This window comes from Sabethes cyaneus, chromosome 3 (assembly GCF_943734655.1).
Source record: "Sabethes cyaneus chromosome 3, idSabCyanKW18_F2, whole genome shotgun sequence".
In the NCBI taxonomy this organism is placed as follows: domain Eukaryota; kingdom Metazoa; phylum Arthropoda; class Insecta; order Diptera; family Culicidae; genus Sabethes; species Sabethes cyaneus.
The window spans coordinates 51472822-51489377 of record NC_071355.1 but is presented as its reverse complement, the minus strand read 5'-3'; the positions used below and the strand labels follow the sequence as shown (position 1 = coordinate 51489377).

General features: G+C 37.8%; 1 protein-coding gene across 2 annotated transcripts in view; it reads left to right on the top strand.

Moving 5' to 3' along the window:
- LOC128741216 (b(0,+)-type amino acid transporter 1) overlaps window positions 1–16556 on the top strand; it is a 41371-nt gene that overhangs the window by 20965 nt on the left and 3850 nt on the right. For both annotated transcript variants that reach the window (XM_053836858.1, XM_053836857.1), the window contains 8 exons: window positions 4416–4535; window positions 4677–4778; window positions 12839–13081; window positions 13890–14160; window positions 14225–14452; window positions 14563–14659; window positions 14728–14877; window positions 14953–15121. In XM_053836858.1, the coding sequence (XP_053692833.1) occupies window positions 4416–4535; window positions 4677–4778; window positions 12839–13081; window positions 13890–14160; window positions 14225–14452; window positions 14563–14659; window positions 14728–14877; window positions 14953–15121 (1380 nt within the window). The remainder of the gene's footprint in view (window positions 1–4415; window positions 4536–4676; window positions 4779–12838; window positions 13082–13889; window positions 14161–14224; window positions 14453–14562; window positions 14660–14727; window positions 14878–14952; window positions 15122–16556) is intronic.

The window sequence follows — 16556 nt, the reverse complement described above, 5'->3', positions numbered from 1 at the left end:
GTTTATATTTTCGCCTAAATCCGTTTCCATCTCGGAAGAGGAACGTCCCCCGCTCGGAAAGTTCAGCAGGCGAAAGAGGGGAAAAACATTTCTCATTAGTTAGGCGTGTTTAAAATTCGCCGCGACAAAAACCATATTCATAAATCTTTTCACTGATGCAACAGCAATAGGATGGATTCTATTTTCAAGCAAAGTTGACCAGCCACTTTCTTCCCGAACTGAAGTATGTTGGAAATTTTGAATTCCAAAATCAAACGATATTCTTGCATTTTTTACAAAAACTCAGCTTGTCACCGATAAATAGTATTTGATCACTTTTAAAATATATGGGCTATACCGCAGTAAACTTGTAAAATCCAAACCAATAAGGCTTTACTGAATTTATATGCTAAAGGGTGTCCCACATCAAAGGAAGAAACTCTGTAGAAAATTACCTAATTGACCGATCTATTTCAAACCTTCAGACAATAAAATATAACCTGTTAGTAAGCTTTTGGCATATTTATTTCGTTCAACTTCAATAACGTAGCCGTATGCTCGCATCTTACGCTTAACTTCACTAATAAAGTTCTACACAACATCTGGCTGCAGCTTCTTCTGTACGGAAACCCACTTTTCTTCATGTCTTCCTTAGATTTGGGATGCTTTCGTAGTGCCTGCTTCATAATAGGCCAGTATTTTCCATTGGGTCTTAGTTCCGGTGCGTTGGAGAGCTCATGTAATTTCTTGGCAAACCTTGAAAGTTTCTGCTACATTACTTGTGCTGGGGGTGAAGAACAGTAGCCCTGGCAGCTGCCGAAAGTCCGGCTTGACGTAAGAGCAATGAGGCTTCGTCAGCATCTGGGTATACTATTTCCGGGTCCGTGGATTTCCCACTGTATTTTACCGTTCGTTACGATTTGGAGCATTCTGCACTTTGTACGTGTGCAGCCCCTCCGGGTTCTTGGATCTCTGAACGAAAGACTTGGACAGATTCAAGTTTTTGGTTACATCCCTGACCGAAGCACTGGGATTCCGCTTAAACCCTTTCACAACCCGCTTGTGATCCTGATCACTAATAGAACATCCATTTTTCCTTCCGTTCGGTGCTCAGAGTTTCGTAGTAACGCTTAATAAGACGTCTCACCGTTGACTGCAACATTCCGAGTTCTTTTCTGATGTCCCGATGAGAGAGTGGAGGACTTTCCACGTGGTTACACAAAATTAATTCGCGACGTTGCTTTTCGGGTAACGCTATTTTTTCAATTTACCAAAAATTGACAGCGATAAAAATACAGAGTAAACAATACACTCTAAACTACTTCTACCCAAATTTTCAAGAGAAAATATTCAATTACAAAATACCAAAATCTACAGTGTTTTTTGGTGATGCAATTTGATGTGTCCCACATTTATTGTAGGACGACGTATTGTTCTTCCGAGAAGTTGGCCTTCACCCAAGGAAGCACTTGGTCCTTCAAAATACCGATATACACTTCAGTATCGATCCGGAACATCCTTAAGTTTCTTCGGTGAAATGAACCGGTATGTGCAGCTGTTGAACACATCATCGATGCTGAACAGCTTTTTGTCAGAGAACAGGATTATCATTCTACCTTCTTCAACAAACAAAGAAAATTGCTCTTTTCGAACGAGTTACTCGTAGTTCCTTTACCCGCCCCGTATTCAAGTGGCGTTTCACTCTAGCATCGGAAGATGCGTGCAAGTCTTCTTTGATGATTCTTCGTATAGATTTTTTTAGACATTTTGGTTTCCTTGGCAAGTTTCTCTATGATAGTTGGAACGTACCGGGTTGTGAGCATTCTTTTTACCAACGTGATCAAATTACGTTTAGCATACATGCAAACCGCGGTCATCCACTTATCGGCTTTCGTTGCTTTTAGGACAAATGGCATCCTATCACCTTGGTAATCTCCCTCGGCGTCTTCTGGGCGAGCAGCTAACTCGTAATCATTTCTTTGGCGTATTTTCCCAAATTTACAACAAAATAATTCTGATGTTCTGACGTAGCACTTAGAAGTAAATCTGAACAAATACACTGTTATCAGAAATAAGTCATTAGTGACACAAATTAATCCAATATTAAAGTTTGAACATTTTCGCCTTTATTTCTGCCGCACCCTGTAACACTAATTGAAAATTGCATGTCTTTTTTCGGGAAATAAACCGCCATATTCTGATCCATAAGCAAAGTTGTATGATCCACCCCATCTACATCTGCAAGAAAGACATTAAGAATATATTTACACCTAAGGCGATCGACAACCGATATAATTTTTTATGTATCGGTGCTCTCAGTCTAATGAAAGCATAGTAGTAGTCTGTAAAGCCACTTCAACACCCTAAAGTCTGAAACAGCGCAAGCATCAAACAGCGTTGGTGCGATCGAGAACGATAGCATTTTGAAAATTTTAAATATTTCTTAAATAACGCCACAACATAGTTTTTCGAATACATCATTGTGTGTAAAACCCGTACCTGATATGATATGTCACTACAGTTGAGTATTCAAAATCATCTAATAAAAGCGCACTCTCATTTAAAATTTTGCTTCGTCTTTTTGCTCTCTCAGTACGCTAGCTTGGCCTTAAACAGCCTTAAAGTTGAGTTTGATTTTGATGGCTATTAAGAAGTAAATTGTTTGGTCGAAACAAATCGCTATTAAGCTGGTTTATTACTTTTTAAGAGAGAGCTTATGTGAAGAACTAAAAGCTACTTAAACATCTCTTGTCCAAAGAGCATTTCAGTACTTTCTTTATGCAGCTTTGATCACTTCAAAGCAACCATTAAACAGCAATTCCACTCACAATTCACCTCTCGTTGTTACTTGGGTTATTTTTATCGTTTTTTATCTGTCAGCATGTGAGTTATACAATATTTCTCACGCGTTTTTTTCACGCAAAATATCTTAGCATGCTAGAAAATATTGGCTGTAATAATTTACTTCTCTAGTTGCATTTTACCAGCAGAAATGTACGTTTTATTACGTTCTTTTAGTGGGTTTCATGATCAATTCCATAAAATAATTAATAAAATAATAATAATAAACCTATAATAAATTTTCAGCAGTTTCCGTAGTTGTGCAGTATATGCGCATTGATTTTTTCCGTTCGTATTGGAATGATAGAAAGCTAAAATCAACCCGCCGTCCAAAATGTGCAATTTTTAAGAACTTTTTATTTACACAAAATAAATTGTTCGATTAGTAAATCTCAATTTCTAGCAGAACCATTCTAATTGCATTTTGTGACATCAAAACCGATTGATAATATTTTGTTTTGGTGCTGGCTTAAAAATACTAGAATATTTCAATATGGCCCACCATAAAAAATGTTTTCGGTTTTGAACTGTTGTATTCTTCATAATAGCAACAATAAATCTGTTTAGTCAGAGTGTTACCATCTTAATAGCATTATACCACTAACAAACTTATTACGTTTCGACAAGTAGCCACAATGTGATCAATTTTGTATTGGTACGTCATTGTATTGCTACGCCTCCTCATAGACACTTATAGCATGATTATAATAGCTGTGGCACATCCAACTAGTTTTATCGTGTTATTATAAGCGATCATAATAAATTTATTTTATTAACAGTTTTATCACAGCTTAATAGCTAACTGTAAGTATTTTTTGACTGGTGGCATCTTAGTATTGCGTAATACCATTATGAGACCAGGGGTAATTATTTACACCGCCATAAAATCCTTATAAAATTCAAATAAAACCAAGCGGCTTTAGAATTGTTACTTGGGCTTGGGCAAATCAATTTTAGTCTCCAAATATATAAATTGATTAATAATGCTATCAAATTGTTCTCACTCATTATCACTATCGTGTTTAATACCAACGTGAAAAATCACTTCGAATTCATTAAATATTTCCATGCTTATTAAATATTTTTACTTGCGTGCTAATTTAGGACTCCGAAATATAATAAATCTGCATGAACAGTTATGACAATATGTGGACCTTATTTTCTATCTTGAAGCTGTCAAATCCTTACACTCTTAAATGTGTTTATCTGTAAATATGTTGGATTTAGATAAGACTTATTTTAATCTACTCTAAACATTGATTCCTATATTTATCTATATTTAGTAAAAACTATTACACTCATTATCTTTTTTTTAGAGAGGTTTTAACCCAAAGGGTCATTCACCACTCATTATCTTGTTAAGTATGCTATCGTGATAGATTTCATACCAATTGGTATAAGTTGACATTTGCATGTTAAAAAATCTCTTATTTTCGGCATCTTTTTCCACGCTCAGTTTTAAATTTGTTTATCTACCTAACTGTTTAAAATCGAATCGTCATCACAAAACCGTTAGCAATTCGCTACATCGAAATAAGTATTCCCCGCAAATTAAAACGCCTAATTCGAATACCCTTCTCTTTCGACTTTTTCAGGGACCGGGGGGATGCGGGACTCGCTGGAGGGGACGGGCTCAGCGCAGAACGACCTTATTCACCTCAAGAGACGGGTGGGACTCTTCAGTGGGGTGGCTTTAATTGTCGGAACGATGATCGGTAAGTACTTTCGGCTTCGGCGGAAGATTATTATTTGTTTGAAAATATTGTCCCCAACCTATCGCTCTCCGTTCTCCTATTCTGATATTTAAACAATACCTCAGTAGTTTCATTTGTTCGATCGATAACTTTCATTCGCAGGGTCTGGAATATTTGTATCGCCATCTGGTTTACTGGTGCGAACCGGTTCCATTGGTGTGAGCTTTATTATATGGATGGCCTGTGGGTTGCTCTCATTGTTAGGTAAGTTCTACCAGGCATTATTTAAGTATTTATTTTTATTGCTTCTCTTATAACCGGTAACCGACGTACTGTGGACTTGCTTTTATTATCATTTACAAAACAAACGAAAGAAATTAGAAAGATAACTCATTCACACACTCATTAGACTCGTTGTATTCAAAGTGAATGAAAATATACAACCGATCTGCTCGGAAATTACCTTCAACTTTCGGTATGAATGATCTTCAACGGTTTATCTCAATCCGTTGTTGACACCATGCCTGAATTTACGACATGTTGGTATAAATACTCAGCTGCCAAAAAATCTCAACAAGAGGTGTGTCTTAGTCGTGTGCTTTTAATAACAGCGTAATAATTCTAGTTCCCCATCCGTCTTTTCATTTTCTATCCTGTACTTTTTTTGTACTTGTGTCTCTCTCATCAAAGGATTAACAAACAAATTTATTTGTAGAAAAAATGATGGTAATGATCTTCATGTTTCCTGTAACTAATATGGTGTCCGTGTCTCTTGTTTCAATCAATCTTCTTGTAATTGAACTATGAGCGCATTTGCTAAAATGTTGTTTTTGGTATTCTGCTATTTCTTACACTTTTTGAACTTGCACTTAATTTTCACGATCTCTCCTATATACGCCAAAACTTATTGGAACTTAAAATAAAAATTTAAAACGGAGTTTAAAATTTAAACAATTTAGTAAAATTCGCAAGAGAAAGCTTACTGCAGCACTGATGGTTGGATCGCTACATTTTTCCCTTCATATTCATCACGAGAAAGCTTCCTTCTCAAACTAAGGGAATTTAAGCACGATTAAGCGCACGATTTTGCTCAGTGACGATGATTATTCCACGATGCTTCCTTCCTAACAGCGAAATCATTTTGCGTTTTTAACACTTGCATTTGGTCTACCCTGGCGAGGTAATAATAATAAAAAACACACTCAGTTTTCCCCTGACGTACATAGCTAACCGCTAAATATATCCAATTGTTGACTGAACATCGTACCTAATGGTTCTGTTTTGGCTCCCTCAAGAATCAAACTGAGCGAAAAGTATTGTGCGGGTAATGTCGCTAGGTGCGATGAATAACTTGGTAATGTACAACATGTTCTACAGAATGCAGATAAATATTTGACTTACAAAGTATTTGGGAAGCGACCAAATTCATTTTTTGTTTAATAATTAATAAATCAATCAATGTTCTACAAGATTCAGGTAGTTTTTAACTTATAAGATATTTGGGAAGCAACCAGATTCTTTTTGTGCTGAACGATTGATAAATCAATCATGTTGAATATACAAAAATAATAGATCTAGCTTGCATGTCGACTTTTAGAAATGAACAGTACACAAACATTGTCAATCAGTAAATAGTCATTTCCTTGCAGTTGAAAAACTACACCTCACGTCTCCATTTCTTTAAAACATTGTATTACAAAAACAAAAAATTATCGACTTTTTTGAATTTTTCATATGTTATATAGCAATATGTTGTTATATAGCTTTCCAAAAACAAAACCAAAAAAGGAAGGCCTTGTTGGTTTTAACACTTTGAAAACATAATAAAGCGATCCAATCCAATATTTTCCTGAAGACGTTATTAAAATACCTTTAACACCAAAAAAACCGTTTAGCAAATACTTAAATATCTTAGCCGGCAGTAATCTTTTAACTAAAGATAACCCAAGTGGTCAAAGCTCAACATGTGCTCGTTACGAAACTTCGAACTAGTCCATGTGCTAGGATTTTTTTCCCAAGAAATTCTAATTATGGTACGCCTCGGTCCGGTGTCAAGTTACTGGTTCACACGTCATGCATCATGTGCGATATTTTTGATATTGTCGGCAACGAATATTCCGTGAAAGAGCCACCCGAAAATAGCAGATTATCGGAATTCCGGTGAAAGTTGTTGTACGCTTCTGCTTTCGAGCTGCAGATTGTGCTGATGCCGAGAACTGTAATATGATAAATAGCAATCTGATCGACCTAATTAAATCTTATTTATTCATCCACCAACATAAACCGATGAAATCAAACTATTTATCTAGCCGAAATAAATTAAGAGTATCTAGAGTCTTTCAGAGATTTGTTTGAACAACCGTGCGCATCCTTTCAATGTGCAAATGATGGAGGCGGTTTGTTTATTACCGCAACCGTCATCCTGTTGCTCCGATTGATTGAAGCACCATTTTCAGTGCAGTTGCAACGAATAAATAAGCGACCGTTTAAGTCTATACACGGGTAGAAATCTAATCTCCAAATTGAGCAAAATGACTCATGATTTCAGGTTTCTAGCTTATGCTTTATGAAAATACACCATGACTACACAACAACACAACGCAAGATCATGAATTATTATTCATGACTTTGATCTCCCTCATACCAAGTTCAGTCATGATTTGACAGCAATTGAAACTTCATGATTTCATTCATGATTTATTTCCGTGTAAGCTACGAACCGGTTGGACGAGTTTAACAATTATTATCGAGCTTATTCGTTATTAACTTACACACCCACGTAGTCACCTCGCGGTAGCACTACGATATCTCCGAAAGTTGTTATAAGCAAAAGAACAGTTTCCAATAATCCGTTAAAAAGTAAGTCTCATTATAAAATGCTAATGGAAATGGAAAGTTGCTTTGTTATTTTGTTATGATCTGACAAGCAAATTTCACAATCAAAGCCTTACATAGTCCGGCTACACATAATACATTTTTGCTTCTATTTTCCGGTTCGTTAAGAAAATAAAGCGGGCGTGATTCCGAATATAGTGTACCGAAGCCGGTTACCGAGTCGGGTTTGGCATGATGCCAAACAACGCTTTTTTAATGGTCCACCTGTGGAAAAATTATTTACATGCGAAACAACGATACACCCAGACCCAGGCCGCCGCCGCTGGGCGAAATATTGTTTGATGTAAGGACTGTGTAAAGAGTGCATTATTTTTCTTTATTTTAAGAGAGTCCGGATCATCTAGATAAAATAACCGATTGTTTTCGGTATTTCAACTGATCATAAAACGAGTTTATTTTAAATTCTAAATTTAAAAAAGAGTGGGCGAATGGCGTCAAAAAGTTTGGCTCTCATGTTTACATTCAAAACTGTTACCATAATTTCACTTTTAATTTGTCGAGCATTAAAGCCAATCCCAGGTGAATCACGAACATGATTCATTTCATCGGTATTTTTTATTTTAACAAACCAATAACAATAACAAAGTTTATATGAAGTCACCATTTGATGAGAATTTTTTGGCAGTTTTCACAAATTCAATTAATTATTAGTAGTTATTATCATATGGGTTCGAACCAAGGTTTTTTATGAAATTTTATATACCTTCGGCGAGAATTTATATATCTAATAACTAAAAAACAGAATCGCAAGTTTGTTGATGTTGAAGTTTTTAGTGTTAGTAATGCCTACCATTTCCGCGCAGTTAGCTCCGAGGTAATATGCTGACCTAACAAGCTTCTGGAGTCAGTACGAACGTTGCACTAGCCCCGAGATTGTCCTGTACTCTAATAACCGACTGCGAAGTCTGTACCGATAAAAAAGGGTGACCTCTAAAAGACGTAATGCGGCCAAAACTAAAGCACCAAATTGAAATTCTATCATCTTAAGGTCCTTTTGACGTTTTTGCAGCACGTGGAGATTCCATAAATTTCAAAATGTTTGCTTGCGATTTTGCACAAATTGCTACTTCGACAATCGCCATTGCGCAATTCGGTTCTAACTTGGCTCTGGTGTTGGTTGGAACTTACTCATAGTAAACGCGGGTGTTGCTTCAATTGGAGTTAATGTTGTTGCCATCTGTAGATACTTTGACTTGTGCTCGATGATAATTCGTTTGAGGTGAAACTTCGAAACTTCACGGATTTCATCCCTGTCTCCCAAATAACGCCAAAATGCGGACTGTGGAGTGGAATTAAGGTTCTCTCAATTGCTCTTTGTGTACAACATTCGTCTATGTGTTGTTGAAGTTGCTCGTTTTGAAACAGCTCGGCCAGTGTATGCATTTCGTTATTTGTCCCATCAACGTTTGTGGCATAGTCCGAATACAGTGTCGTTACAAACCCACGACAGCTTACAAATCGCCGAAAAGCGTCAAGAAAAGCATCTGTAGTTAGATCTGATACAGCTTCTAAGTACAGGGCCCAAAAACACATACGTACCCTCTTGTTTCTTGCGCCTTTCTTGTAGAAGCTCTGGAATTAAATTTAAAGGGCCCAGAGAAATCAAGTCCGATGTGCGCAAATACCGGTGATTTCTATATGCGGTAATATGGAAGTTCTCGCATAAATTGAGAAAACATTGTCGATTTTTGTCGGAAACATATAACACAACTACGAATCGTCTTCCGAATGACATCCTTTGCCTTAACAAGTCCGTGTTGTGGTCTAGCTATGGCTAATAAGGCTCACTGTCCAAAGTGCATAGAAGAACAGTAAAGATGACTGATTAAAGTGTGTCTGGTCATAAGACTTGGTAAATACTTACTCTCTTTGGAATATTGGCTTGTTTGAGGTGATAGCCAAGTCTAGGAATTTAATTTTCACCATCAACTAAACGATTCAGGTTACATTGAGGATGTTCGAATTCCTTCTCACTCCTCAACAGCTCGAGCAAATGACGCGTATTGACGGTTGAATGCTACGTCGTAAAAATTGTACGTCATGCGGGTTAAAATCCCCGGAGAAATCCTAAAGGTTTTCGGAGTTTTATTAAATCGAAACGAAAACATTCCACCATACCTTCTAATGTATATCTAGTTTACCAACTGCTCAGGTGTTCCTCAAGGCAGCAACATGGGATCTCTTCTGTTTGTGTTGTCAATATTCAGGGACTAGACGGATGAATATCCTGCAACACAGCTTTCGATGTGTCGTGAGTAGAAAAAAAATCGTTTTTGCAAATCTGAGTTAGACCCCGTAAATACACGAACATGTTAGCCTATGCTAATTTTATAGTTTTACGTCAAGCGCGTTCGTTTCCAGTTACTTTGTAACTTTCAAACTACAACTATTAGCGAAAAAAAATTGAAATACAAAATTAGCATCGGCCAACAAGTTCGTCTGTCTATCGGGCCTTTAAACTCAAATACTATACAAAAAACTAATTTTTCAATTTCTGGCAAGGGCAACTTCGGCAAACCAGATAACTTTTATAGGAAAGTACTACGGTCAGTGCACAATCATGGAAACCACACAATTGTGGGTTATTTTAGTTTTATCTGCGATTAATGCGTGAATATTATACTAATTAATTGATATAAGTGTTATTCAAAAGTAGCACTAATAATTTGCTTAATCGCCGAAACCGCATTGAACTTGGTGTTAGCAAAATGGAAAGACTTAGAGCGTAAAAACACAATAGTTACTATTTTCTTGGATCTGGAACGCGCTTTTGTGACAATTTCTAGGCCTTAATTGTTGAGTACAAAAAGTTTAAAGGCTATTTGCTTAACAGAACTCAAAGAACTGCTTTCAATGATTCTGTATCTAGTCCAGCGTGCAATAATCTGCGTGTGCCCCAGGGAGGTATATTAGGGCCCCTTTTATTTATTATGTATATAAATGACACGCGACAGATTATACGTTTTTGTGATTCCGTTCTAATTCAAACTTAAACACTCTCAAACTTCGAACACTTCGAACACTTAAAATGAACATTTCACCGTGTTCGTTAACATGTCCTCTATCAGGTGGTATACAATAAGCATAATATTTTATCATATTAGCGATACCAATGACCATTTTATTCTAAGTGTGCAAAGTTTGGGACAGTTCTAAATTTGAATCAGAACGGTATTAAACTTTTTGCAGATGATACCGTGTAGTTTATTGCAGCTAAACATTTGCGCGAAGCCGTTTAACATTTGCAAGAAGATTTTCGTTCTCTAGGTAGATGGTTGAAGTCTAAGGAATTGAAATGAGAATTTTTCAGTTTAAATTGATGATAAGGCAATTGAACGCGTTTGGTGACAAACTAAAGCTCAATGTTCACATTGTCATCAAGAAAATTGCCTAGAAATATGGAATTTCATGACGATTGTAAAACGATTTGAATATTTGGAACAAAATACAGGTATACAAATCAATTATTTCTCCTCACCTAGACCTTGGCCCTTCCATTTTATTTTTGGTCACTGAAACACAAATAGTGAGACTACAGTGCTTGCAGAACAAAATTATGCGTTCAATTTTAAGATGTGACAGATTTACTTCCTCGGTTTTTAAATGCTAGACGGTTTGCAATGGTTGTCAGTGGAGCAGCGAATTGTTTATTTGATTGTGGTGTTCATTTATAAAGTGGTCAACAGTTTGCTGTCACAATATTTGTGTAATAGAATCGAAAGAGGTAGAGACTATCATAGATATAATACTAGAAACGCGGATGATATAAGAACACCGAATTTCTTGTCTGGTGCTTCATAAAGTTTGTTAGTTTATTTTTGTTAGGAATAAATGTTTTCAATTCGATGCCAAGACACATTAAACGTGCGTCAACGCTAGTAGAATTTAATAGGATATGTATTTCACACGAAAAAGCATTTAAAAAAAATGTGTTTTGACTTATAATAAAACAGACGAAGTTTAAAGCAGAACGAATGGATTTGTGTGGATTATTTCATTTTTAGTTTATTTATTTATTTGAATGAATAGAAGGTTGTAATTGACGAAGCTTTTTTTTAACGAATGTATCCCATTGTATTGAACATTGAAATTGAAACTACAGATTCAAGAGCTGCTGCTGCGCATAAACCTAAGCGGCTTGAGCTTTGCAGGATTATACTACAAAAGTACAAAAGTGGACGCGAACCATCAATGTATGGAAAACATGATTGTTACTGTTGTTGTTTTTACCAGTGTCCGTCGCACGCGGTGATCTAGTGTGCCATGCACTATGTATGAATTCGTGCAGTTTTCAGATACTAATTTAACACTCAACACATACGGATTTTACTACGTTGCGGATATTTGATAGAAAACCCATGGAAAAACTGTCACATTGCCGCAACGTAGTAAAATCCGTAGGCATTGTGTCTGGGCCTTAATTTAACACTCAACACGTTACGTTTGAACTTAAATTGTTACGAAACTAAAAGAGATAAGAGTTTTATGCCGAAGCGAATTGTAAAACAGTACCAGAAAGCTTTTTGCTGCTGAAAAGTTACTAAATTTCATGAAGCAGAAGGTTTAATGGCAGTTTTCAGTGCAAAATTTTCTCAGCTTTCGATTGAAAGCAATAGAATTGAGCTGCATTAGTAGCTTGCAGACTATTTGTTCTAGAGCTAATTTAATGGAAAAAGACTGAAAACTAAAAATGTTTTATACCTCTGTAACGATTAAGATTTGACCATATGCCTAGAAGGATTTTATTTGTCAAATGTGGTCCTTCATCACCTCCTGAGATATTTGCACTAAGCTACCTAACACCCTGTATTTTTTTAACTTGAGCGTTTCTTTACCTCTGGATTACTGCCCAGTACAAATTGTGCTTTCAAACTACTCAAACGAGCTTTCTTATTTATTTTTTGAGATAGATTTTCTTCCAAATTGACATTTCGAGAATGCAATGAATTTGTTTGCAATAAAACTAATACCTCTAGCAACGGAAAGGACATTTATGGTTTGTTCTTGCCACAAATATCGGTTTTATTGGCTGGTAAAAACAAAACACCATGCGTCTCCTTTGCTTTTTGTCTTGTCTTGTAAAAAATAACCAAGCGTACCCATCGTAGTGCACATTATATGGGGAAATCCGGTAATGCATAGCGTCTTTGATAATGATAATTTGATAACTGGTTTTTCATTGCAATTTCCAATGTTATCGCCAAAGCTTTACCCTGACCCTGACCCTTGTGTCAGGTGAACGGTGGACTAAACTGCGGACCAAACCACAATTTTGTTCTCTTCAATATTTATGAAAATTTAAAAAAATATCATCAAATCAGTGTTACTTAGCACGTCGGTTACGCGTGTTATCAAATGAATAATTTTTCCTATGTATTCGACTGAAATCAGACTAACAACAAACCTCCCTGTCCCACTTTCACCCGCAGGTGCATTAGCGTACGCTGAGTTAGGCACGATGAACACATCTTCCGGAGCAGAATGGGCATACTTTATGGACGCGTTCGGCGCTTGGCCGGCATTCCTGTTCTCCTGGGTTTCGACACTGGTACTGAAACCGTCCCAGATGGCAATCATATGTCTCTCGTTTGCCCAGTATGCCGTCGAAGCCTTCGTAGCCGAATGCGACCCACCGCAGACCGTTGTAAAAATGGTTGCAATACTGGCGATCGGTAAGTATCGGGCGAGCCGACCTGCCCCAAACACTGATAGCTCAAATTAGGTTTTTATCTATGGTATACATATGACGTTTGTTTTCTCACGCCGCCATGTTGAGCTGTTGATTTGTTTAACCTTTTCTGTTTTTCGTTTGAAATCGTCAGCGAAATATTTTCAATCTTCTGTTCCAGAATCACGGTTTACCGAAAATATATAGAAAGTAGGCGTGATTCGGCCATCGAAACGGATGATCTCAGTTCCCGAACAGGCCACGGAGTTGGACAATGGAGCCGCAATGCTGCACAGCATCACGCAGGGAATCTCCAAATGTCCTTTTACTCTGAAGTTCAGCTTTCTCCTAAGCGCTATAAAAAGATCTTTTCTTATAGACCCGTTCGCGAGATCTCATCTGTGAACAGTGTGTGTCCTCTGTCTAGCTCTGTATCTCAGGTCGCCCGCGATCGAGTGTGTGTGCCTGTAGTGATCCAGATCACGATCCAGGCAGACCAAGATCTCTTAGGCAAGATCAATCTATAACCAAAGGATTCGTTTCTCATAACTACGGTGCCATCCAATGCTCATCGACCGCCACCAAGTACAAACATCCAGATTCATCATCCAGATCATCTTCATTTGTTGTTCGATACAGTTACTGAAACGAATCCGTCTGTCCAGATCACAATTAAGTCTGTTCTTTCTTTTTCTTCTCTTCCTCATCATGATTCCCGCCACAATCATCAACCAATAAACGTCGTTGCCGTCGTCTGCCTGTATACTACTGTATCTACTACTACTACTACTACTACTACTATCCGTATATAGTGTGCATTTTATTTGTAAATTGTTATAGTGTTAATCTAGGGATGGCTGTTCAAAATGTTTTTACCTCTGCAAAGCTGATCGCGGTGCTGATTGTAATCTGTGGTGGAGCCTATAAGCTGTTCCAGGGAAACACCCAGCACCTGCAGAATGCATTTAGCGGACCTATGCCCTCGATGGGTGCAATCGCCACGGCGTTCTACACCGGTCTTTGGGCCTACGACGGATGGAACAATCTTAACTATGTAACCGAAGAAATTCAAAATCCAAGCAAGTAAGTGCGACACAAGTTGGAATTATTATTTTACTTTGCTGACTTTCACCCTTTCTCTGGCTAGAAACTTGCCTCGTTCGATTATAATTGGAATACCGCTGGTAACGTTGTGCTATGCGCTAATCAATGTATCCTATTTGGCCGCAATGTCACCGACGGAGATGATCGAATCGGAAGCCGTTGCTGTCACATTTGGCAATCGCATCCTGGGTGTAATGGCTTGGCTCATGCCGCTGAGCGTCACCATCAGTACGTTTGGCAGCGCTAATGGCACGCTGTTCGCCGCCGGAAGGTACGTTGACTTTTTCCCTACCCAAAGTAACTCGTAATTGCATTAATAATGCAAGTGTTGTCTTTTATGTAACAATAAATCAACTACATATGTCTATCAATTTTTTATAGGTTGTGCTTTGCCGCCAGTCGCGAAGGCCATCTGTTGGACATTCTTTCCTATGTACACGTGCGACGCCTGACACCGGCTCCGGGGCTGATTTTTCATGTAATATAGCCAATCCACCCAGCGTTGTGTACGGGCTAATGATCCACTTTTCTCTCATCATTCACTAGTCACTGATTGCAAGCGCGATGGTCCTGTACGGTACGATCGATTCCCTAATTGATTTCTTCAGTTTCACGGCGTGGATTTTCTACGGTGGAGCGATGCTGGCACTGATCGTGATGCGTTACACCAAACCCAACTATCCGAGACCCTATAAGGTGGGTTTGACGGCGGTGTATTGCGTAGAAGATAAATCTCTATAAACATACGTTTTTTTTTGTTTTGATCTGCAGGTTCCACTTATCATTCCAATATTGGTTATGGTCATTTCCGGCTATCTGGTGGTGGCGCCCATCATTGAAAAACCGCAAATCGAGTACCTGTATGCAGTGATGTTTATCTTTGCTGGGCTCTTCTTCTACGTGCCGTTCGTACACCTTGGATACCATCCAAAGTTTATGGGTAAGTAAAATGTGTGACTTTGCGAAACGATGTTTTTATTTCCCTAAAAACGGTATAAGTTCAGTTTGAAAACCAAAGCTGTAGAAGAACCGAAAATTTTTCAAAATAATCGTACAAATTGGACGGAAAGGTCTCATGATTTTAGAAAAAAAAATTACATAGGCATAGTTCATGGACTTTTAAATAAAAATAATATTGAAAAATTCGAGATCTTTCCCTCCATTTTCTCAGAAAAATCAAATTTCTCAACAATGAAAGAAAAATATGTTAGCTTACGGCACATCGCCACGCACAGTTGTAAATGTAATATTTTTGACCGGGATGTTGCTTGAAATCCATTTTCACGTAGGTTTCGTCGTCCATTAAAATACATCCATTGAAATTCGTCAAAACTCGCTCGTACAAACGCCTAGCACGCTTCTTGGCTACGAAATTTTGCTTCAAGTGCCGATTCGGATGTTTACTGGCACTGTAAAACCTGTAGCTTTCACGAGAAAGGATATTCCGCGTAGTTTGACAGTTGATTTCGTACCTTCTAGCCGTACCCTGGACGAAGATGCAAGAATTGGGCTTAACGCACCTCAATATCTCTCGGTCCATAGTTCCGATTTTCTTGAAAATTCTTTGCCGCCTTTCCAGACCAAGGATTTCCTTATAACACTTCAGAACATTACACACTGTTGATTTTGGCATTTTTAGCACTTTAACCAACTTTGCTGCAGACTACTCTAGATTCTCCAAGTGTTTGTTCAAGATTTGTTGCATCATTCGAGTTCTATTCGGCACTGCTCCGCAACGTAGTGAAATAGTTTGACGAAACTTGTACCAGTTGTTCTTCATAAACATGTAAACAAAGTTATGTCAAATGGTTCCAATTCCTACGACAAGAGGTGTGTCGGTGACGCACGAGGGGTGTCCAAATTTGCTTTTAGTCAGACTTTATTCTAAAGTTTTTGTAGGAATACTCGATTTTCCTAAATATTTACTTTAAATATTCTTATCTCATTGACCTGGATCGTCGAATGAAGTTGTTGAGTTGATTTAGGAATGCTCTCTTTAGGGGAGATCCAACGCTAGACACTTTAGTGCAGAATCAAGCCCAACTTTGTGCGATAATTGGTGATCGTTACTGACTATACAACATTGATAATGTTGGGAACGTTTAAACACTGGAAGACCATGTTTTGGACGTAATCTTCATTGGCTAACGAATTTAGGCCAATGAGATACTAACAGAAAATGAACCGAAAGATAATGTGATGTCTACAGTTCCACACTCATCTGCAGTCAGTAAAAATCAACCTGTCTTCGTTCGTAATACTCGCACGTTTTGGTAATAAAACCATATAGGATTTTTCACAACACCTCCGTTATTCTACGCTGACGCTGAAATATACAGTGGACAGCTGCATCAGAGAACGGTACGATTATAAGC